The sequence below is a fragment of the Mustela nigripes genome, chromosome 2 (assembly GCF_022355385.1).
Source record: "Mustela nigripes isolate SB6536 chromosome 2, MUSNIG.SB6536, whole genome shotgun sequence".
Taxonomy (NCBI): Eukaryota; Metazoa; Chordata; class Mammalia; order Carnivora; family Mustelidae; genus Mustela; species Mustela nigripes.
In genome coordinates, this window is record NC_081558.1 from 8,361,267 (window position 1) to 8,382,734 (window position 21,468).

At 55.4% G+C, this 21,468-nt stretch overlaps 3 protein-coding genes across 8 annotated transcripts; all 3 read left to right on the plus strand.

Moving 5' to 3' along the window:
* Positions 1 to 4: 4 nt before the first annotated feature.
* On the plus strand, positions 5 to 5,901 carry CCDC159 (coiled-coil domain containing 159). 3 transcript variants are annotated; one of them, XM_059389060.1, is made up of 11 exons: positions 5 to 112; positions 2,567 to 2,600; positions 2,883 to 2,971; positions 3,060 to 3,141; positions 3,333 to 3,528; positions 4,161 to 4,228; positions 4,305 to 4,381; positions 4,696 to 4,817; positions 5,058 to 5,137; positions 5,475 to 5,588; positions 5,739 to 5,901. In XM_059389060.1, the coding sequence occupies exons 1-11, from the start codon at positions 26 to 28 to the stop codon at positions 5,741 to 5,743; spliced, it is 954 nt and encodes a 317-aa protein (XP_059245043.1). In that variant the 5' UTR covers positions 5 to 25; the 3' UTR covers positions 5,744 to 5,901. The 3 variants fall into 3 exon arrangements, with proteins under 3 accessions (XP_059245043.1, XP_059245042.1, XP_059245044.1); XM_059389059.1 differs by lacking the exons at positions 5,058 to 5,137; positions 5,475 to 5,588; positions 5,739 to 5,901 and adding exons at positions 1,387 to 1,505; positions 1,618 to 1,844 and having other exon boundaries at positions 22 to 112; positions 4,143 to 4,228; positions 4,696 to 5,032; XM_059389061.1 differs by lacking the exons at positions 4,161 to 4,228; positions 5,058 to 5,137; positions 5,475 to 5,588; positions 5,739 to 5,901 and adding exons at positions 1,387 to 1,505; positions 1,618 to 1,844 and having other exon boundaries at positions 22 to 112; positions 4,696 to 4,811.
* Positions 5,902 to 6,350: 449 nt separating this feature from the next.
* Positions 6,351 to 14,561, plus strand: PLPPR2 (phospholipid phosphatase related 2). Of its 4 annotated transcripts, none has more exons than XM_059389057.1 (9): positions 6,351 to 6,438; positions 8,687 to 8,766; positions 9,190 to 9,378; positions 9,490 to 9,625; positions 10,477 to 10,748; positions 11,674 to 11,850; positions 12,644 to 12,766; positions 13,063 to 13,114; positions 13,248 to 14,561. In XM_059389057.1, exons 2-9 carry the CDS (start codon positions 8,701 to 8,703, stop codon positions 13,589 to 13,591), a joined length of 1,359 nt encoding a protein of 452 aa, XP_059245040.1. In that variant the 5' UTR covers positions 6,351 to 6,438; positions 8,687 to 8,700; the 3' UTR covers positions 13,592 to 14,561. The 4 variants fall into 4 exon arrangements, with proteins under 4 accessions (XP_059245040.1, XP_059245037.1, XP_059245041.1 ...); XM_059389054.1 differs by lacking the exon at positions 6,351 to 6,438 and adding an exon at positions 7,815 to 7,903; XM_059389058.1 differs by lacking the exon at positions 6,351 to 6,438 and adding an exon at positions 7,815 to 7,903 and having other exon boundaries at positions 12,644 to 12,750; positions 13,248 to 13,375.
* Positions 14,562 to 19,276: 4,715 nt separating this feature from the next.
* SWSAP1 (SWIM-type zinc finger 7 associated protein 1) lies at positions 19,277 to 21,015 on the plus strand. The gene is made up of 2 exons (XM_059389079.1): positions 19,277 to 19,551; positions 20,306 to 21,015. Exons 1-2 carry the CDS (start codon positions 19,294 to 19,296, stop codon positions 20,807 to 20,809), a joined length of 762 nt encoding a protein of 253 aa, XP_059245062.1. The 5' UTR covers positions 19,277 to 19,293; the 3' UTR covers positions 20,810 to 21,015.
* Positions 21,016 to 21,468: the final 453 nt, after the last annotated feature.

Below are 21,468 nucleotides of genomic sequence, written 5' to 3' on the forward strand. Positions count from 1 at the left end.
CTACCTTCAGGCTTCGCGCGTTTTAATGCGATGGTGTCCCCACGGGATCAAATTTCAGCGTCACAGCTGGGGACTGGCTTCGCGGTCCTTGAGGGGAGAGCATGAGCAGGTGGTATGTGGTAGGTGGGGGTGGAAGGGGTTCTGGAGCCCCGCGGGCGCAGGATTCTCGCCCCGAGGGGCGGGGCTCAGATTAATGACCCCGCCCCCTTCCCCTCCAAGAATTCTCTTGGAGGCAGCGGGAGAAACACCTGACGCGGGAGGGGAAAGGGGAAGGTTAAGGGGAAGAGAAGGGGGCTCGACTGGGGACCTGCCTGCAGTTGACGCTCAGAAATGCATCTTCCCTTTTCCCTTTCAAGCCTCCCAGGGCTCCTCTGGTCCCATTTCCCAGGTTGTCAGTGTGACGTTAGAGGACACTTTCCCACCACTGTATGTCAGGTGCTGGCATAGGTTAATTTACTTAATCACAACAACCCAGTAAAGTGGCTAGTATGACATTCCATTTATACAGTTGGGGGCACTGAGGCATGGACAGGTTCGGTTAAATGCCGACATCACACAGACGGGAAGGGGCAGAACAAAGATTCGAACCCAGGCCACTCAGCTGGAGAGTCCCCTGGCTTAATCATCATGTTGTACTGCCTCTGGAAATAAGGGCTTCCTGGGACAGTGATTCTGGAAGGGGTAGCCCAGAACATTGCGGGCAGAAGAAAAGCTCCCAAATCATAAGATGATTGTGAAGTGAGTGCTTAGGATACTGCCCAGCACTCAGTGAGGTGCTCAGAAAATAAGAGCTTAAAAAATGGATTAAGGAAGATTTTATAGAGCTGAGTTTCCTCGGATTCCCAGCCTCAGCTAGCACAGGGCTTCGACTCCAGTTCTGCTGACATTTACTAAATAGATATGCCTTGCCTCTCCTGCTCATACTGCATGGCTCCCACTTTACCTGGGGAGGCAGATCTAAATTCCCCAGTTTGGTTTTCAAGGCCTTGCTTGAGTTGACCTGCTGACCTCCCCCTGCTTCCTCTTGGACCCTACCTTCAGCCATCCTGAATTTACCAGCACACAGCATGTGGTTTGACACCTCCAAGCTTTTGTTCATGCTGTTTGCTGCCAGGAATGCCTTTCCATTAGTGCCCAGTGTTAAGATCCTTTTTTGCTTTTAGGCTCTTCTGAGGCCTCACTTTCTCCTGTGGGGGTCTTCTGGATCCTTCTCGCTACCCAGCCCAGTGCCTGGGGCTGGGATCATCTTTCATCCAGCTCCTGCTTCTGCCATAACTGGGAGGCCCTGTGTAGGGCTGAGACCTCTCTGGGGTATTAGGGAAGGTCTAGGAGTGTCAGGACTTGGGGGCTGGTCTCAGTGCAGCCCCCTGTTTCCCCCTGTTGAAGCGACCCTCTTCTGGCTGGCCTACCCCAGGACCCTGACTACTCTGTGCCCTGCTACTGCGCATCTCCCTTGCCCTCCAACGGGTGTTTGCCTGCTAACGGGAAGTGTGACAAGTACTGGGGTTTGTTGAGCGGCTTCCCTGGGGTTGGGGAGCTGGGAGGGGCTGGAGTGCTCTGGGTTGGTCCTCAGAAAGCCCTCACCACTTCATTCCCCCAACCACCCCCCCTGTTCAGGCTCTTCCTCAGACAAGACCTTGAATTATACAATTCACTGGTCCAGGACCCCAGAGCCAGAGATCGTGGGACCAGCTGCTTCTGAGAACACAGTGCCGAGTATAGACTGGAGGCTAGAGAGGGACTTGGAGCCTCAGTCATATGGGTCTCCCATCTTCCAGAGCCCAGACTCGCGGGAGCAGTGTAATGATCAGGACCTTCTGAAGAGGCATCACAACACCACTAAGGTCACCCCCACCTGGGAAACACCTCCCAGCCACACCACATTCTACCGCTGTGGGCCTTAGGGAAGGGACCCCGGGGGGAGGGGTGCGTCTTTCTCAGGAACCCTTATGATGTGTGACTTCAGCACCCAGAACAGCACCCAACGCTCAGCCAGCCCACACTAAAAATGTCTTAAATGAATGGATGAAGGGATGAATGGAGCGGATGTGTGGTTGTGTTTCTTAGTGAGTGATACAACCTGTGAGAGTTTCTGGACATGACTGCCTGTGGGTCTGTGGTTATGGCTGTGTGTCTGAGTTGAGTGTGAGTAGATGGTCTAAGGTTCTTAACCACCTGGTGTGCATGGCTGTGTCTGAGCTTGCATGGCTGTAGTTGTGTTTCAATGCGTATGTGCTGTTGTGCTTTGGGGCTGTGGGAGCTCCCTGGGAGATGTTGTCTATGTCATTTGCCCTTACGGAGGAGGGCCATTACCTGAGCCCAGTCCAGACACAGGGCTCTGCAGATGTGCTGTTGGGGGCGGCCTCCAGGTCTGCACACACAGGGGACAAACCACAAGAGTATACTTCTGACCATGTGTGGGCTAGTGGGGGAGGGGTGCACTCGGGGTCTGGGACACCCAGGACTCAGCAGACCCAGTTCACACCCAACCCCATACAGTGGGCTGGGGTGTGCGCGGAGAAGCACAGGGATGGATTTCTACTACCCACATGTCCTCCTTTCCTAGAAGCCCTTGGAGACCAACTCTTCCAAAGTCAAAGGTGAGAAACTTCTCTCCCAACAAGACTATGTTTGGAAGACCCGCTGGTTTTACCCCCACCCCCTGTCCCAGCCTGGGAGGAGCCACACCACCCGTGCCCACTTAGCCCTCCCCCAGCCTCAGCTGAGTTTTGCCCCTGACCTTGGCCCATACTCCTGTCTCTCCCTCAACCTCAACAGCCCCCAACCCCTCGCCCTCTCCTGAGCTTCTGCTGGTCTCTGACCTGACCTTGCCCCTGCCCCCACTCCTCCTAGCCTCAGCTGACCCTTACCTCTGCTCATAGTTAAGTCCACCATGATGATTCCTGACTCCCAGAAGCTCCTGCGCTGCGAACTGGAGTCACTCAAGGCCCAGCTACAGGCCCAGACCAAGGTGAGGCTCCTCTGCCCTGCCCTGGGCGACCTCTGGCCCTGTTCCCCCGCACCTGCTCCTGCCCCCAACCTTGACCTCTTTCCCACAGGCTTTTGAGTTCCTGAACCACTCAGTGACCATGCTGGAGAAGGAGAGCTGCCTGCAGCAAATCAAGATCCAACAGCTTGAAGGCGAGGACCGGCCAGGGGTTAAAGTCAGGCTGGAGGCTGGTCCTGCTGGGGTCAGCTGGGTTAGCCCGAAGTGAAAGAAGTTGGGTGGGTCTTGGGTCAGGGTCAGGTTCTGGTCAGGGTTAGGGCCAGGTGCATTCAAAGGTGGGCTCATGTGTGGTTGGGGCTCAGTCATGATCCCATCTAATCTGCAGAGGTGCTGAGTCCTATAAGCCGCCAGACAGAGAAGGAGGGACCCAAGTGGGGTGTGGAGCAGGGACGCCAGGAGCTGTATGGGGCCCTGGCTCAAGGCCTGCAGGGGCTACAGAAGACCCTGCGTGACAGCGAGGAGGTACAGAGGACCCGCACCACTCGCTGCCTGCAGCTGCTGGCCCAGGAGATCCGGGACAGGTGGGCGTCACCAGGAGGGCAGCCTGGAAGCTGTGGCAGAGAAGGGAGACCAAGGAGAGGGAGCCGGAGGTGGGATGTGGGATGAGACAAATGGGAGAGGCCGGAGTAAGGAGACCTGGGGGCCATGGAAGGTTTGAGGGACAAGATGGGGGGGGGGTGAGGAGGCAGTGGGGAAGTGTGGGAAGCTGGGAGGCCAGATGGCAGGAGGAAGGTGGAGGAAGACCGGAAGCTGGAGATGAGATGGGGAGGGAGGCCAGGAGATCAGGAAACTGGACATGATATGGGAAGCCGGAGGGAGGAGAGACTGAGGCTGGCAGATGCTGGGGAGTTTGGGAGGTCAGAGGGGCAGAAGGTGGGGAGACAGAGGCCAGACAATGAGAGGCTGAGAGAATGGGAGGCTGGAGGCCAGGAGGAGGGGACAAGGGGCTGGGAGATCGGAGGTGGGGGAGTAGAGGCAGGAGGGGCAAGGTGGACAGGCAGGTTGGGGAGGGGACAGATCCTAGGGGGATGGGAACATGACAGCTGGAGGAGGCTTGAGGAGGCGGGTGGGCAAAAGGGAGACCAGAAGACCAGGAAATAGAAGGCCAAAGGCTGAGCAGGGAATGTGGGTCTAGGCTGCACTGTCCCCTCAGCAAGAAGTTCCTGTGGGAGGAGCTGGAGCTGGTGCGGGAGGAGGTGACCTTCATCTATCAGAAGCTCCGTGAGTGCCTGGAGCCCACGGTCAGGAGGGGGGTCCTTCTGCTGCTCTGGCCCCCCTGAGTCCCCTCCCCCCACAGAGGCTCAGGAGGACGAGATCACAGAGAACCTGGTGAACATCCAGAAGATGCAGAAGACGCAGGTGAAGTGCCGCAAGGTGAGCGGAGAGGGCGGGGACCCTATGTGAGTCGGGGACATGGGACTCTCTGCTGGCCTCCACCGTCATACTGGAGCCAGAAGGACGGGTTCAAATCTCGGCTCTGCCACTTAGCAGCTGTGGGACTGTGGTCAAGTCACTTCACCTCTCTGGGCCTCAGTTTCCTTATCTGTGTAGTGGGTATGCTGCATGGACTGCGTGCAAAACACTTTGAGGGCCGTCTGACATATCATCAGTGCTAAATAAGGGTCGCTTTTCACCATTCTGGTTCTTACCACTGTTGTCTCACACACACTTCCCACCCCCGGCCTTAGGTCCTGACCAAGATGAAGCAGCAGGGGTATGAGACATCCAACTGGCCGGAGACGGAGGAGGTGCCATCAGGAGGCAGTGGCTCCTGGAGGGATGACCTCCAAAAGGAGCTGAGTGACATATGGTGATGCCCCGCCCCCACACTAACCTCTGACTCCTGACCTTCAACTGCCTTGCCTTCCCACCAATTAGATCCAGCGGTGACTACCAGAACTGGAACCCCCCACCACCCCACACCCGAGTCCAGGCCTCCCTCTCCCCCGGGGACTCACCCCCACCACCACCACCACCACCACCCCCCGCCCCTGGTCCCCGCCATGCCCCTCCCCCCACCCAGGACCCCCAGCTCCCTGTCTCCCTGCAGGTCTGCTGTGCACATGCTGCAGAACTCCTTTGATGGCCTCATATCCTCTGGGGGCTGCCTCAGGGCCTCGAACCTCAAGGGTGAGGGGGGATGAGGTGCACTCTGGGCTGTAGGGGGGTCATTCTCCAGTTTCACACATGGCGGTCATGTTCAGAGGCTATATTTGGGGGTCACATCTGTTGGGGTGTTTTGGGGCCCATTAAGATTTCCATCCCGGGGTCACTCAAGATCACTGGGATATTTTTAAAGGATCTGTGCCGTAAAATTCAAGGATCTCTGAGGTCGTCATACTTTGGTATCACCTTGGGTCACATTCAAGTGACGTAAGGGACACAGGCCCCTGATCACGATGCCATTCAAGGGTCACATTCAGGGTCTGTGGGTGAAAGGCCAGAATTGCACCTGTCGCTCCCGCAGGCTACAGGGGGCACCAAGGCCTGAGCCCTCTGCTCCCCTCCTGGGACTCAGACTCAGACTCAGACCAGGACCATTCCCAGCCACTCTTCATCAAAAGCCACTCCTTCCCATCTGGTACGGAACCTCCCCTGCCCTACCCCACCCTTTCTCTCCTGGCTTGCCCTCCAGTGCCACAGAAGCTCCCAACCTGGGCATCTGCTCCCTGATTTCCAGCCCTTGGGTCCTCAGGACTAAGCTGGGCCCTGACCCACTCTCTCTCCACAGCCTGAGCAGCCGGGACTGCTCTCCCTGAAGACCCCTCCAGAGAGAAAATAAACTAGCCAAGAACCTCTTCCACCTGTGGACTGTTGCTCCTGCTGCTTCCTGTGCCTGAGAATGACCACCCTCACACCCAGTTTCCTTTCCAATGTTGGGGAGGGTGTGGGGACCCCAGATGCTGTTCAGAATGTGTAGGCTTAGGGGACAGTGTGAGGCCAGATTTAATAATAACAAGGTCAGGGGTCAGTCTGTCCAGATATGAGGATCCAGAGGGCCCTGGCACTCTAGTCTGCTGCCCCAAAGGGGAAACTGAGGCACAGGGAGGGAGGGTCGAGGTCCAGGGTCACGCTCGCACCCTGCCCTCCTCCTCCCCTCTGCGCCCCCACCGCCTAGTTCTCCCTCAACCTGCATCCTTCATTCCCTCCCAAATTTGTGCTAACACTCTTCGGCCCCACCGAGAGCAACAGAGGCCCCGCCCCGGATCATGCTAATGAGACGCCGCGAGTCCCCGCCCGACTGGGTTATGCAAATGAAGCGCCAGGAGGCCCCGCCCCTCGCCCCTTCGCTGAGTCTGCGCGGCGCTGCCGGGCCGACGGCGTCTCACATCTCCGTGTCCGCCCGCCGGGCCTGCGGTCCGTCAGTTCGTCCTGTCGCTCGGGTGACGTCTAAGCGGAGCGGGGGCTCAGACCGTGACAGCCTCGACCCGGTGAGGGAGAGGGGCTTGGGCCGCTCCCGGCATCCCCTCTCGCGGGCTACCGACCCTCGGTCTGTATGGTTCGGCCAGGGTTCGGCTCCTGCGGGTCGGGTCCCTTGTGGGTCCGGCGCAGGGAGGGGGAAGGGAGGCAGTGAGCTGGGGCTTGAGAACCGGCCTCGGGGAGGGGAGCGTGGAGATGGGGACCCCGGGCCGGTGAAGCCAAGCGGCAGGTGGTGAGGGTGACTGTGATTGTGTGCTTGTCATTTTGTGTCAGTGTGTGGTTGTGTAACTGTGATTGTGTGGCTCTGGGGATGCCTGTGTGGTGGATGGTCTGTGTGGTGGATGTGTGACTCTCCTGTGGCTGTGATTGTGTGGCTGTCATCACGGGTGTCACTCTGAGGGTGTGTGTGGCTGTGTTGTTGTGACTGCTATCCCTGTGACTGTTGTGGGGCTGTCTCGGTGTCTGTACAGTTGTGTGCATATGACTACCATTGTGTGTTCCTTCTGATGGTGTGTGGGGGCCCATTTCTATGTCTCAGTGTGTGGCTGTGATCATGCGCCTTTCTTGTGTGGCTCGGTGTGCAAATCCGTGTCGCGGTCCACGTATGTGCCCTTGTGGTGGCCATGTGGCTGAGCTCGTGGATGACATCGTCTCTCCTGTGAGTGTCAGTGTGGCTGAGACACTGTGAATGTGTGTGGCTGTCGCCGAGTGCCTGGTTGTTGGGGGTGTGACACCGTGACCGGTTTATGACCCCCATTGTGTGTGGTGACTCTTTTTGATGTAACTCTCCCATGTGTTGGCAGCTCTGAGGCTCTGTCCCTGGTGACAGGGCGGTGAGTGCTGGTGTGGGGCTGTATGCGGGGCTGTGAAGTGTTTGAAGGACCTCCCCTTGTGTCCCTGTGACTGTGTTTGTGTGGGGGATTGTTTGATCTGTGTGGGTGTCTGTGACAGGCCGTGTGCACACTGTGCCATGTGTGTGAGTGTACAGTTGTGTGTTGTGGGTGTTGGGCACCTGTCTGAATGAGCAGGCCTGTCTTGTTCACCACCAGCAAAGTGCCTGTAACCCAGCAGGCACTGGCTCCTTGTTGGTGGGATGGACAAATTCTGTACTCTTTGTGTGTGTTGTGTGTGTGTGTGTGTATGTGTGTGTGTGGTGGTGGTGGTTGGGATGGAGGCCGTGGCTGAGTTGTATACTCTAGGGATGCCGGTATGTGTGATTGTGTCTCTGGAAGGGTGAGGGGCCGTGGCCACGTGGGCGTCTGAGATCTCTGGTGACCCTCGCCCCGCATGTCACACTGCAGAGCAAGCTGCGTGGATGGGGCACTGGACCCAGAGTGCCTACCCTCACCTTCCTGGGCCTCAGTTTCCACATCTGTGCAATGGGGTTGACCATCCCTGCCCTGCTGGCCGCCAGGAGCGGCTGTGAGTCTGTGGGTGTGGCGGAGGCCTGTGGGAAGCCATAGGGCCCTTTCACAGGTGAGGTCAGCCTGGGAGAATGGGTCGAGCAGGTGTGGCTCTGTTGGCCCCTCAGTGCTGGGGGCTGAGGTTCGATTGGGGGAAGAGGAGGCTTGTGGGGAGAAGATAGCCCCTTTGTGAGACAGCAAGGCTGACAGTCTGGGAGGAGGAGAAGAAGGGGAGGCATCTGGGATCAGAGGGCCTGGCCATCAGCACGAAACAGTCAAGGCGCAGCCCATGGGGACAGGAAAGAGAGGCCCTTGTGGGCCATGGGGAAAGGGACTCAGAGGAGGAATTTGGTGGGGGTGGGGGACACAGAGCATGGGGTCCCTTATAAAGTATTTGAGGAAAGAGGATGGGGTCTCCTAAAAACCCATGGGGGTGAGAACCCTTCTAAGTGGGCCCTTCTCTGTGGGAGAGGGGTTCCGTTTAGCTGGAGAAGTCTTTTCCAAGGGCTGAGGGGAGGTGACCTGTGTGGTAAGAAGGAGAGACCCTCCTAAAAGGCATGAGGTCTGAATCTCCTATGTGGGCTGTTGGGGGAGAAAACCACTGTAGACCCTCTGGGATCCGGGCTGGGGATGGGCTGAGCTGCTTGTGTGGGGAGGCCTCCAAAGGGCAGGATCCTAGACATTCAGAGTCATGGCCAGAAGGTACAGTGGGTGGAACCAGGGCTCCTTTGTAGTAGTTCTGGGGTGGCGGTGGGGGTGGGGGTCATGGTGTGGCCAGAGGACTCTACTCAGGCAGGTGACCGGAGCCTCCCCCAGGCCCCGCCCTGGCGGTCCCATTCCCTACCCACGTCCACAGGCCCAGCCTTCACCATGGCAGGAGGGAGACCTCAATCGAAGAGGAGTTTCTCCATCATTCCCTGCTTTGTCTTCGTGGAGGTGAGAAACCCAGTAACTATCTCCCTGCCCCTGCTCCGCCCGTCTGCACCCCAGACTTGCTCCCAGACCCTTAGCGGGGAGGAGGCGCGTTCCGAAGGGACACTCCCAGGGTTCCAAGCCCGCTCTGTCCACCCTTAGCGCAGAACTCTGGGTACCTCCCATCCTCTCTTGAGTTCAGCTTCCTTGGCTGTCAAAAAGGCGTCATCAGAGTCCCTTTCTCCTAGGGCAGTTATTAAGGTAAGATGTATTAATTCACGGAAGGGGTTTAGTATCATGTCCTGCCCCCAGTGAGGATTGTACTTCTGGGAGCTGCCAGCACTTCTGCCAGTAGTAGTATCTTTTCCTCGGTTGGTCACCATGGCCCCAGCCTGGACCTGACCTTGTCTCTTCTCTCTCTGTCCTCCTGCCATGACTGGGTGGCAGTCAGTGCTTCTGGGCATCGTGGTCCTGCTTGCTTACCGCCTGGAGTTCACGGACACCTTCCCCGTACACACCCAAGGGTTCTTCTGCTATGACAGTACCTATGCCAAGCCTTACCCAGGGCCTGAGGCTGCGAGCCGAGTACCTCCTGCACTCATCTATGCCCTGGTCACTGCTGGGCCCACCCTCACGGTGAGACTGGGGATAGCCTTGGTCAGACCCAGATGGCAGGAGGGCCAGGTGGAGGTGGGTGGAGGGTTGGCTTTGAAGGCCAGGAAGACCCCGCCTTGATCTTGCCCACAGATCCTGCTGGGGGAGCTGGCGCGTGCCTTTTTCCCCGCGCCACCCTCAGCCATCCCCATCATCGGGGAGAGCACCATCGTGTCGGGGGCCTGCTGCCGCTTCAGCCCCCCACTGCGGAGGCTGGTCCGCTTCCTGGGTGAGTGATGCAGCCAGGGGGTCAGCTATGCAAACGAGGTACGGGCGAGGTTCAGCCATAATAAGAATTTTATGGGGAAGAGGGCCTAGAACTGCCCTGGTGATGACCTCGAGAGGCAAAGAGGGATGTGGGTAAGGCCAGGCACAGTGGAGGGTCTAGGCACAGTGGTAGGCCTACGCCAACCGTGGTGGCAAATTCAGGGCCCCAGATTGCTACAAGGAGAGTATCAAGGCAGAAAATGGGGACATGGGCCCAGGCCAAAGACCAGCCCAACCTCTATCCCACCCCAAGCAGGAGAATGAGAGCCTGGTGGTGGTGGTGGGGGGGGGGTCCCCCAGCCACAATGAGTGGCCATGGTGTAGGAGAAGGACAGAGCTCATCCAAAATGGTGGTCCCTATGACAGAAGACTGGAGCTCTAGCTCTAGTTGATTGTTGACCCAGGGAAAAAGTGATCAACTCAATAACAGTGAGCCCAAGGCAGGTGTATAAAGAGGCCCAGAAATACCACCAGGATGGTCTTCGGAGATTTCAGGCAGGAGCCCAGTCCTGATGTTATGCTGCTGAGGGGTCCTAGCCCAACTACACTGGAGTTCCAGGGAAGGACCCACTCCTGAGATGGTAGCAATCTAAGGGGGACAGAAGCAAGAGGCTCAGGGTGCCATCACGTTCGTCCCAAGGGGGGAGGACCTTGGCCCAGGGATAATGGGCTATGGCTTTAGGGGGATTCGCTGCTGTGCTTTAATGATGGTCACAGGAACAAGGTGCCCGGATGAACCACAAGGGCTCACAGGAGGAGGGCCCTGGGGTATCAGGGGCCCAGCATGAACTCTCTCTCCCACTTCACCCCCAGGGGTCTACTCCTTCGGCCTCTTCACCACGACCATCTTCGCCAACGCGGGGCAGGTGGTGACCGGCAACCCTACACCGCACTTCCTGTCGGTGTGCCGCCCCAACTACACGGCCCTGGGCTGCCTACCGCCCTCGCCCGACAGGCCAGGGCCTGACCGCTTTGTCACTGACCAGGGTGCCTGTGCCGGCAGCCCCAGCCTGGTGGCCGCTGCGCGCCGTGCCTTCCCCTGCAAGGATGCCGCCCTTTGCGCCTACGCAGTCACCTACACAGCGGTGAGCCCCAGAATAGGGGCACAAAAGTGGGAGGGGGGCGGCCAATGGGCAGGAGGCCACTCTGGACTGGAAACTCTGATTCCTTCCCAGGATAAAGTCACACTCCAGAGCTGTGACACTGCCCTGAGGGTGGTCCCACTCTGGGGCAGGAAGGTCCACGCAGACTACCTCTTTTGAGTCTGGCCACGCCCCCTGGTCCGGGAATGCCACACCCAAGGGAGGTTGTTGGCTCCGCCCCGTGGGACCAAAACACTGTTCCTGGAGCCCTGTACTCCATTCCCTGGAGCCTAGCCATACCCCTGATGCTACAGGTCCCTAAATTTTGGCTGGGAGACTAGGCAGTTGGGCTTTCAATTCGGTCCCCTGGAGCTTGGGAGGGAGGACCCTCCCCCAACCTCCCCATCCCGCTGTCCTTGCCCTTTCAAGATCTGGCCACGCCCCCGACTTGACTGACTGGGACTTCCTCTGTCCCCAGCCTTTTCTTGGTTCGCACCTCCTGTTGCTTTGCCTCCTTTTTCTGGCGTCCAGAACTAATTAGTTTCTTCTTGTCAGTGGATCCCTGGGGCTTGGGGGTTCCACCTCCTGGAGTTCCTGGACCTGCCCCCCTGGGCCTTGACTCCACGCTCCGGTTCTGAAGCGGTGGGCTGACCTAGCAAGCATCTTTCTCCATCTGTGACTGGTCCTGGGGAGTCCTGGGCCCCCGACTCTGTCCACTGCCCTTTGGTGTCCAGACCACACCCCTATCCCTGAAAGGGCCCGCTGGGAGTTCACGTCTCCATCCACGAACTCCAGTCCCCCTGGCTCCGTAGCTCCTGGCCACACCCTCCAGCCCCAGTGCCATTCCCAGGGATTCTGGCCACGCCCTCCAGCCCGGAAGGCGGTAGCCACCTGCCATGCGTCCCCCTGATTGGTCTGGCTCCCACAGATGTACGTGACTCTCGTGTTCCGCGTGAAGGGCTCCCGCCTGGTCAAACCCTCGCTCTGCCTGGCCCTGCTGTGTCCCGCCTTCCTGGTGGGCGTGGTCCGCGTGGCGGAGTACCGCAACCACTGGTCGGATGTGCTGGCCGGCTTCCTGACAGGCGCTGCCATCGCAACATTTCTGGTGAGCCACCTTGCCATCCCATTCATACCAGTATGGGAGACCCTCTGTGAGCTCTCTGACCCGAGAAGCTGGACCTCACGATAGTGAAGGGTGTGGACTCTCTGTGACCTTGGGCGAGTGCCTTTACATTACCCTGCCTGGATGTTTTCATCTGTGAAATGGGATGACAGGACCAGGGTATGTAGAGTGAGGTCCTTGCTTTGAGTGCAGAATTTGAAGGCCCACTGAAACACTGAGTAATCAAGATAAATAATGTTTTAATGACATACTTTTTAAAAACCAAAAGTAGGGACGCCTGGGTGGCTCAGTCGGCTAAGTCGCTGCCTGCAGCGCAGGCCATGATCCCAGGGTCTTGGGATCGAGTCCCACATCCGGCTCCTTGTTCAGCGGGGAGCCTGCTTCTCTCTTTGCCTCTGCCTGCTTGTGTGCATGTGCTCTCTCTCTCTCTCTCTCTCTCTGACAAATAAATAAATAAAATAAAATCTTAAAACAAAACAAAAACCGAAATTAATGCAATAACACGTGATGTCCAAAATATCCAAAACTTAAAAGACAGCACCAGATCCTGCCTTTGCACCACTGGCCTTACTTGCCTCACCCTGTCATGGCCTGTGGAATAGATAATAATAGTACCTACCTCGTAGTAAGGTGGAAAGAACAGTGCTTGGCACATAAATGTATTGGAAAATGTTAACTGAAAACCTGAGCCTCAGTTTCATTATCTGAAAAATGGGGATGCCACTCCTACATTATTGGCTTCAGGCCTCAACATGCCCCTCTCACTCTGTCCCAGGTCACATGTGTCGTACACAACTTCCAGAGCCGGCGGCCCTCTGGCCGAAGGCTCTCCCCCTGGGAGGACCTGGGCCAAGCCCCCACCATGGACAGCCCCCTCGAAAAGTTAAGTGTGGCCCAGGTAAGGGGGGCCGGGGTCTGATCCCGGCTGGAGAGGGTGGTAGATGGAAGGGGACCGAGGAGGCAGGAAGTCAGGCAAGAGGTGGGGGTCTCCAGGCCTTGGGGAGGTAGAGGGATTGCTCGTCTTTGTGGACCTTGGTCCTGGGGGACAGTCACACAAAATAGAAGGGTGTGTTTTGATTAATCCGGAAAACTCTAGGTCTTTTCCACCAGCTCTCTGCCTGATGAGCCCCTCATGGCTGTGGCCAGTGGGGCCCAGGGGGCCACTAGCCCCTTCCCTCTGCCTCTTTGTCTCAGGAACCCGAAGCCTGCAGGCCGCATTCGACACCGGCACGGCTCACCCCATCCAGTGAGTGTCGAGGGAGTGGGGGGATAACCGGGGGGACTTCCAGGTCGCAGTCACTGCCACAGAGGTCTCGCCTATGCTCTCGTGGCCCCCTCCCAAACTTTCTGATCCCCTGACCTCTGACCCTGACCCCCAGAGTCGCAGAACTGTGCCCGCCGTGGCCACCTGATCCCCAGCTGCGTGTCCTCCAGGGCTCCAGCCATGTGTTCGTCGCCCCGTGTGCCCCGCCCTCGATTGAGGTCTGAGCCGACGCCCCTGCCCCTGCCCCTGCCCCTGCCAGCACCAACCCCCAGCCAGGGTCCCTCACCCTCCTCCCCCGGGCCTGGGGGGCCGGGTGGGGGTGGCGGACGTGGTCGGAAGTTGCTGCTACCCACACCCCTGCTTCGGGACCTGTACACCCTTAGCGGACTCTATCCCTCCCCCTTCCACCGGGACAACTTCAGCCCTTACCTGTTTGCCAGCCGTGACCACCTGTTGTGAGGCCCCCGATGCCCTCCCAGAATCTGCCAGGCCCCCTTTCCTTCCCGCCACACGTGTGGGTGCGTGTGCCATGTGAGTGCCAAAGCCCTCTGTGCACAAACCAGCCCGGCCTAGGCATTAGAGGCTGGCTGGAAGGACATTTGGGGGGCCCCCTGCCTCTCTTGCCCTCTGGGACACCCAAGTGGGCATTACTGGGAGGTGGGCCCTTGCCCCTAGGATTACTCTTTTAAGGGCCAAAACCTGACCCCATTGGCCATTGCTCAGCCAATGGGAGCCCCCGGTTCTAAAATTTCTACTTAAAAGTAGTTTACTCCAGCCAGTGGGAGCCTCCCCTCATGTCTTAGAATCCTCAGGCAAGAGGGTAACTCCAGTTAGTGTTCAGCGTCTGAACAACCAATAGGAGTCCTTGGTTTTCAGAATTTCTAGGATGGGTGGGTATGATTCCAGTCAATGGGGGACCGCCAATGTCTAAGGACAAGCAAAGAAGAAGGAGATGGGGTCATCCTTTGTCATCGGGTCCTCTATCAGATTCAGAAGAGTCCAGCTGGAGCATGGGGGGCAGGCTCCCCCATGGCAGGGTCCTTGGGGCACCCCTTCCTCTCTTAGCCCCTCCCCCATGTGTAAACTCTCACTCAGTCCCTCCTAACTCCCAACTTATACAGGGCTTGCCCCAGTTCACAGGTTTTGGGGTTCAGGGTGCTGTCTCCCCTTGTCTGTGCCCAGATCACCCCAAACCCTTCTGTTATTAGGGCTATGGGAGGAGACTTTTTTTGCCTTGGAATCTGCCCTTGTTCTTTCCACTGCCCCCCATCCCGGGCCCCAGCCTCCTGCAGATGTGCCATCATGGGGGGTATGGGTGGAGCAGAGAGGGCTCCCCTGCCCCAGGCAGCCAAAGGCAGTGGGCAGAGGAGACACTGCCCCCCTTTCCTGCCCCCTCCTTATCTTTAATAAAGACCTGTTTGTAACAGAAGTTTGGCCACCTGCCTTCCTCCTCCCCCAGGTGTTGGGGCGTAGAAGAATTTAATCATTGGTATGTAGCCAAGGTGAGACTGGGAGTGTGTTTATTGTCACAGTGGATCTGAGAGTGATTATGGAAAAGCAGTGTGGGGTCACTGAGCCAGCGACTTTAAATCGTGGCTCAGCATTTCCTGGTTGCATGTTGCATGACCTCGGGAAAGTTAATTAACCTCTCTGTTCTATTGTTTCCTTATCTGTCGAATGCAGACAGCACCACAAGCTACATGTAAGGCACAAAAACACCTAGTGAGGGGCCTCACGTGACTGTCTCCTCCAGGCATCTAGCCTGTTTCTGACTATGGCCTGGGTGCTGAGGACACAGGGAATAGGGTGAAGGCACTAAGAGCCCACATGCTAACCCCCTAGCTGCATGGATGGGAGCAAGGGTTCTACTTGTGACATCGTGCTGAGACACAACCCTTAAGGACCCAGTGGAAACCAGGAGGCATGAAGGCACAGACCTCCTCACAACTCCATCATGGCTCTGAAGGGCTTCCAACTGGCCACTCGGGGCATGGAGTCATTCAGGAACAGGAAAAGTGTTCTCTGATTCCCTCCCCTCCATTCTATTCATTCATTCATTCATTCATTCATTCAGCAAACACTATGGATCACCTACTGTGTGCCAGGTGCTGCATTGTAGGCACAGGGGCTGTAGCAATGAACAGAACGGACACAAATTTCCACATCAGAGGGTCAACACTCTAATACATGAGACAGACAACAAGATAAATAAACTAGATACAGAATCACAATACCAAATCCCAAAAAGGTCTGAAAAGCAAAATGGTTTCATAACCCATTTGTGGCAAAATCTGGCCTTTACGGATAGAAGGTTATTATAGCTTTTATTTATTGAAACTTATGTGAGTATTCTTATGTTTCATTCCAGATAAAGTGTTTGATTTTGAGATGTTATCCCAGGCCCCACTAGGGATGCAATACAGAGTATTATACCATAGTACCTTTTTTAAAAATCTGAAAAATTCTGAATTCCAAGCTCTTGGACCAGGGGTTCAGGTCAAGGTTTGGGATCTCTGACATATTAAATATTGATAAGTGATAGGAGAAAATTCAAGCTAGAGAAGACAATGGGACAACTTCGGGATGGGGGCACAGTTTGCAATTTAAAGAGGCATGAAGGAGGGAAGAAAGAGCCATGTAAATATGGCGGGGGAAGGAAAGTTTGAGGCAGAGGGAACAGCAAGCACAAAATCCCTGAGGTGGGAATGAGCCCTCCGTGTTCAGAGAACAGTGAAGACGCCTATGCAGCTCAGCTGAGCTAGGGAAGAGACAGGTAGAGGGAGAGGAGATGGGGTAGGTGTTGGGGCTGATTTTTGGGCATGGGAAAGGAGGTGGGAGCATGAGAGGGCTTAAGGCAGAGGAGGATAGAATCACGGAGCCCCCTTCTTCACAAGACAGATCTCCTACTTTCAGGCATCGTACCCCTGAGGGCCATGTTTCCTCCTGTCCCACAGCTACCTCCCCGCAGGCAGGAAAGAAGCAAAACTTCAGCACAGAGGACAGCACTCCATCCAACCCCAGCTAGCGCTGTCCGCGGTCCTGAAATCAAGTGCTGGCCAAGAAAGGGTCAAGTGGGGACTGCCAGACACAAAGAAGCGTTCAGGTCTGCTAGAGAAGGTGGAGACAGCTGGCCTTGCCTTGTCCACACCCCCATCCCAGGTTTGATAATTTTAGGTAGAAAATCCAGACTAAGGTAGACGTACTTATTCAAAACACTTCTCGACATGCCCCTGCAGGTTCCACGGAATCTCTAACTCAATGCAACCAAAACTGAGTTCTGGTTTAAAATGTAAGTCAGGGGGGCACCTGTGTGGCTCATTGGGTTGAAGTCTCTGCCTTCGGCTCGGGTCATGATCCCAGGGTCCTGGGATGGAGTCCCACATCGGGCTCTCTGCTCAGCGGGGGGCCTGCTTCCTCCTCTCTCTCTGCCTGCCTCTCTGCCTGCTTGTGATCTCTCTCTGTCAAATACATAAATAAAATCTTTTAAAAAAAATAAAATGTAAGTCAGACCACAACCCTCCTCTGCTCAAAGCCTCTTGTGGCTGGCTCCCCATGCATTCTGGTAAAAGCCAAAGTTCTCCCAGTGCTTCAGGGCCTTTGCACTTAGAGGTGCTACCACTTGAAATGTTCTTCCCCCTCACATAGACATGGTTTGCTCCCTCAGCTCCTTCAAGTTTTTTCTCAAATGTCACCTTCTCAGTGAGGCCTGCCCCTACCACTCTATTCCAAATTGCAAAAACCAAACAACTGGCCCTTCCAGCTCTTTTTTACCCTGTGCAAAATTTGTTTTGCATACACTTGTCATCCACTCACAGACTATTTAAATTCCTCATTATGCTTAGTGGCCATTAGCTTCTCCCTCACTAGGATTTTAAAAAAAAAAAAGTTATTTATTTATTTATTTATTTATTTGAGAGAAAGAGCATGAGTGGGGGGAAGGGGCAGAGAGAGAGGGAGAAGCAGACTCCCTGCTGAGTAGGGAACCTGATGCAGGGCTTGATCTCAAGATCCCAAGATCACAACCTAAGCCAAAGGCAGATGCAAAAAAGACTGAGCCACCCAAGCTCTCTTAGTTTTCTCTTAGGCCCTCTTAGTTGTCTTTTCACTCCTGAAGCCCTGATGCCTAGAACAGTGCCTGGCACACAGTAGGTGCTCAATAAAATTTTATTAAATGAATGAATGAGTCACTTGATGCTGAAAAATGAAGGAGAAACAGACTGATTCTGAGCTGTTTACTCTCCTGTCCCCTCACACTTTGGTCCTCCATTCTCCTGGGAGCTTCTCTACAGCAAGGGTCCTTCCATCAGGACATGAAGACAGCATCTGAGAAGGGACAGGAGGAAGTGCTATGTGTACAAGAAATATGCCAAACATCTGCATCTCTGCCAACTTACTCAGTCTACATTTATGAGTACCTGTCGTGTGCTGGGTGCTGTTCTAGGAGCTGGTGGGGGGGCGGCTCAGCAATGAGCAAAAGAAATTCCCTGGTGGAGCTGGCGTTCTAGTGATGAGAGAGGCAATAAGGACATAATATTGTGTAATATATATAATATAATAATGTGTGTAGAAAGCGCTGCGGGCACATTAGCTGAAAGGAAATGTATCTATGTGCGTGTGCGCGCGTGTGTGTGTAATAGCAATGGTATGGCTGTATCAGAGTGTGTTTTAATGTGTGTGCAAGGGAAAGGGTGTGGGGACGTAAATGTGGGAGAAAGTGTGCATGGGATGCTTTGTGTCAAGGTAGGATAGGGCTGTGAACATGTGGGTTCTGGAAGTAGAATATATGCAGAGATGCCATGGTTTGTGTGTGTGTGTGCGCGCGCGCACGTGTGCGTGTGTGGAGAGGGTTGTGGAGGCGCCTGGCTGTGTGGGTGGGTGTATTGGGGGATGCTGTGGATCTGTTTTCTGGCCCCAGAGAGAGAAAGACCAGGAAATATCAGTTCCGCCCCGCCCCCCTGGGTCTCCTGGCAACAGCACCACTTTGAAGTTACCAGGAGACAGAGTTGCCAGGGCAACAGGGGTGAGTGGCAGCTCTGGGGCGAAGTCTGGGTGAGGAGACCCAGCCAGCCAGCCATCACTTAATCACTCACCGTGTTCCTCCTCCTTTCCCAGTTTCTCATCAGTCCTACCTTCCTTTCTTCATTCATTCGTTTAACAAGCATATATTAAGAATGTACAATGATCGGGGCGCCTGGGTGGCTCAGTGGGTTAAGCCGCTGCCTTCGGCTCAGGTCATGATCTCAGAGTCCTGGGATCGAGTCCCGCATCGGGCTCTCTGCTCAGCGGAGAGCCTGCTTCCCTCTCTCTCTCTCTCTGCCTGCCTCTCCATCTACTTGTGATTTCTCTCTGTCAAATAAATAAATAAAATCTTAAAAAAAAAAAAAAAAAGAATGTACAATGATCTAGTTACTGTTCCGGGAGCTGGAGGCACCTAAGTGAACAAGACAAACAAGCTCTCTGCTTTGGCTGTCCCTCAGTCTTCCACCCTCTATGTGTGTCTTTGTCTCTTCTGGCACCTTTGGTCTATGGTCATGCCTGTCCCCCTCACTCCAAGTAAAACCCCGGGAGTCCCAGGCCAAAGAGGAAGCCAGCTGAGACTCCTCTTCTCACAGACCCTCAGAGGTTGCCCACGAATGTTTCTGAGCCTGCAGCCTCCAACACAAGCTGTGCCAATACTAAGGTGCAGAGAAAGAAACAAGCTTCTCCATCACTCACTTTCTTAGTTGTCATTGGGTGACATCAGCAGAAACACACACAGACACACTCATCGCAGTATTTCTCTGAGCTATCATGAGCTCCATTTTACAGGTGAGCAGACTGAAGCTAGGAGACTTTAAGTAATGTGTCAGTGATTAGGGCCTGTATTCTTCAACTCTTGACCCTTATATTTGTCTGATTAGCTGATTAGCTCACAATAATAATATTCGTGCTGCTTCCTCAGCCGACTTGGGCAAAGGGCCTTTTCTCCCTGAAACGCCTCCATTCCTGCTCCCTCAAACTAAGTTATTTGCCCCTTCATCGGGGGAGGAGCTAGTAAAGGCCAATCTAACTTTGACGGCAGACCCACGAACCAATGGAGAAGCTAAATTCATTATAACCAATGAGACCTCGGTTTGGGCGGGCTTAGGGGGGCAGAAACGGGCCGCTGATTGGACGGAAGTATGTTGCTAATGGCGGAGGCGCTGAGGCGGGTGCTAAACCTGGGAAACTCTGCAGAGTCCGAGTCGGAGTATACAGCAGAGGCTGGATCGCCTTTGCTGCTGCTCGGCGGTCCAGGGTCTGGAAAGACGGCGCTGCTATTCGCGGCGGCCCTGGAAGCGGCAGGAGAGGGCCGAGGCCCCGTCCTCTTCCTGACCCGGAGGCCTCTTCAAAGCCTGCCCCGCGGGAGAAGAGCGGCGCTCGACCCCCTGCGGCTACAGGTAGCGGAGGGGTGGGACCAAAGGCGGATAGTTAGTACCCGAGCGGATTGAGGGTTGAATGACAGGTAGACAGACCAATGGAGGGGACGAAGGAAGAGCGAGCCGGAGCGGCCATTGTGGGGCGGAGTCATGAGATAACGGGGGAGTGGGGAGGATGGGGGCGGGACCACAGGTACAATCTTTGTTAAGATTGGGAAACTGTCCGGTGAGGGGACGGAGTTGGCGAAAGAGACGCTTGCGTCTGAAAGCAGAAGGTAAGAGGTTGGGCTAAACCAGTGTCTTTTTTGGACGCGGATGTTTTCTTTCGGGGCCAATCTGGAGGTTCCACTACGAACCTACCAGCGGGTTTTCCGTGGAAAGATTGCCTTAGTGACCTGGCCAAAAACCTTACCAGTTCTCCGCTAATAGGGGTAATGGTAAATGCAGGTTAAAAAAAGGGGATGGGGGTGCCTGGCTGGCTCAGTTGGTAGGGCATGAGACTTTTGATCCCAGGTTTTTAAGTTCCATGCTCACCCACCTTTGGTGTAGAGATTACTTAAAAATAAAATCTTTTTATATAAAAAAAGGGGGGAGGAGGTGGGGGTGGGTACGAATAGAAAAGTATTCGACCAGTCGGAGCTGCTTCACTCTAGAAACAGGTATCTGGGACCTGAGAGCTTAGCGCAGGAAAGTATACAGGGCAGTAGGGCAGCTATAGCTGGGAGCCTGGCTTTCTGGGCTGAATATGGTCTTTTCCTTTGTTTCCTCCCTTTAGAAGATCCGCTTCCAGTACCCACCGTCAACCCATGAACTCCTTCAGCTTCTGTGCTCTGCCCATGAGGCCCGGGGCCCAGCCCCCTCCCTCCTGCTGCTGGATGGCCTGGAGGAGTACCTAGTGGAAGACTTGGGGCCCCAGGAAGCGGCGTACTTGGCTGCCCTGCTTCTAGACACAGCTGCCCACTTCAGCCACCGGATTGGGGCTGGCCAGGGCTGTGGGCTCATTGTGGCCCTCCAGATCCAGGAAGAGGGAGACAGTGGGGAAGCCCTGCAGCTGTCGCTGGTCCAGCGGTATTTCCCTGCCCAGTGCTGGCTGCATGTGGATGCATCAGGGCCAGGACAGCACTGCCTCCGAGCCTGCCTGGATCCAGGCGGGCAGGGTCCCAGAGCAGAGTGGTGGTTGGCTTTCCGACCAGATGGAGAGATGACAGTCACCCCATGGCCTGCCCAGGCCGGTAAGCCCAGCTCAGACAAAGGTTCAAGTTCTGAAGGCCAGCCTTGAGTTTTGGAATGTGTGCCCAACCTCTCTATGCCTCGGTTTCCCATGGCGGGAATACTTAACTTCAGGGACATGTGCAGATTCAAAGACCTAAAGAATATAAAGTGCCTTTTCTCTTTTGATAAATAGCATTATCATGTACTTATTTTGCCCAGTCAGCATATTGTTTTGCTTTTTGAATTTTATAAAAAGTTTCATGATAAATGTAATATTCTGAGACTTTCTTCTTCTCCCACTCAGCATTGTTATTAAGATCAGGCCATGGGCACTTGGGAAGCTCAGTGGGTTAATGAAATCTTTTTTTTTTTTTTTTTTAAGACATTTTTAATTTATTTGACAGACAGGGATCACAAGTAGGCAGAGAGGCAGGCAGGGGGTTGGGGAAAGCAGGCTCCCTGCTGAGCAGAGAACCCAGTGCGGGGCTCAATCCCAGGACCCTGGGATCATAACCTGAGCCAAAGGCAGAGGCTTTAACCCACTGAGCCATCCAGGTGCCCCGAGTTAATGAAGTCTTGACTTCAGCTCAGGTCATGATCTCCAGGTCTTGGGATCAAGGCTCGGGTCAGGCTCCTGTGCTGAGGGGGGAGTCTGCTTGTCTGTCTCCCTCTGCCCACCCCCAACCCACACCCTGGATCATGCTCTTTCTCTCAAATAACTAAATA

Excerpts from the sequence above, each read along its gene's own strand:
- SWSAP1 (XM_059389079.1), top strand. The coding sequence starts at position 19,294 with ATGTTGCTAATGGCGGAGGCGCTGAGGCGGGTGCTAAACCTGGGAAAC. Across the intron at positions 19,552-20,305 it reads TCGACCCCCTGCGGCTACAG|AAGATCCGCTTCCAGTACCC; the intron begins GTAGCGGAGGGG and ends TCCTCCCTTTAG.
- PLPPR2 (XM_059389057.1), top strand. The coding sequence starts at position 8,701 with ATGGCAGGAGGGAGACCTCAATCGAAGAGGAGTTTCTCCATCATTCCC. Across the intron at positions 8,767-9,189 it reads CCTGCTTTGTCTTCGTGGAG|TCAGTGCTTCTGGGCATCGT; the intron begins GTGAGAAACCCA and ends ACTGGGTGGCAG. Across the intron at positions 9,626-10,476 it reads GAGGCTGGTCCGCTTCCTGG|GGGTCTACTCCTTCGGCCTC; the intron begins GTGAGTGATGCA and ends CTTCACCCCCAG.
- CCDC159 (XM_059389059.1), top strand. Across the intron at positions 1,845-2,566 it reads GGCATCACAACACCACTAAG|AAGCCCTTGGAGACCAACTC; the intron begins GTCACCCCCACC and ends CTCCTTTCCTAG. Across the intron at positions 2,601-2,882 it reads CAACTCTTCCAAAGTCAAAG|TTAAGTCCACCATGATGATT; the intron begins GTGAGAAACTTC and ends CTCTGCTCATAG.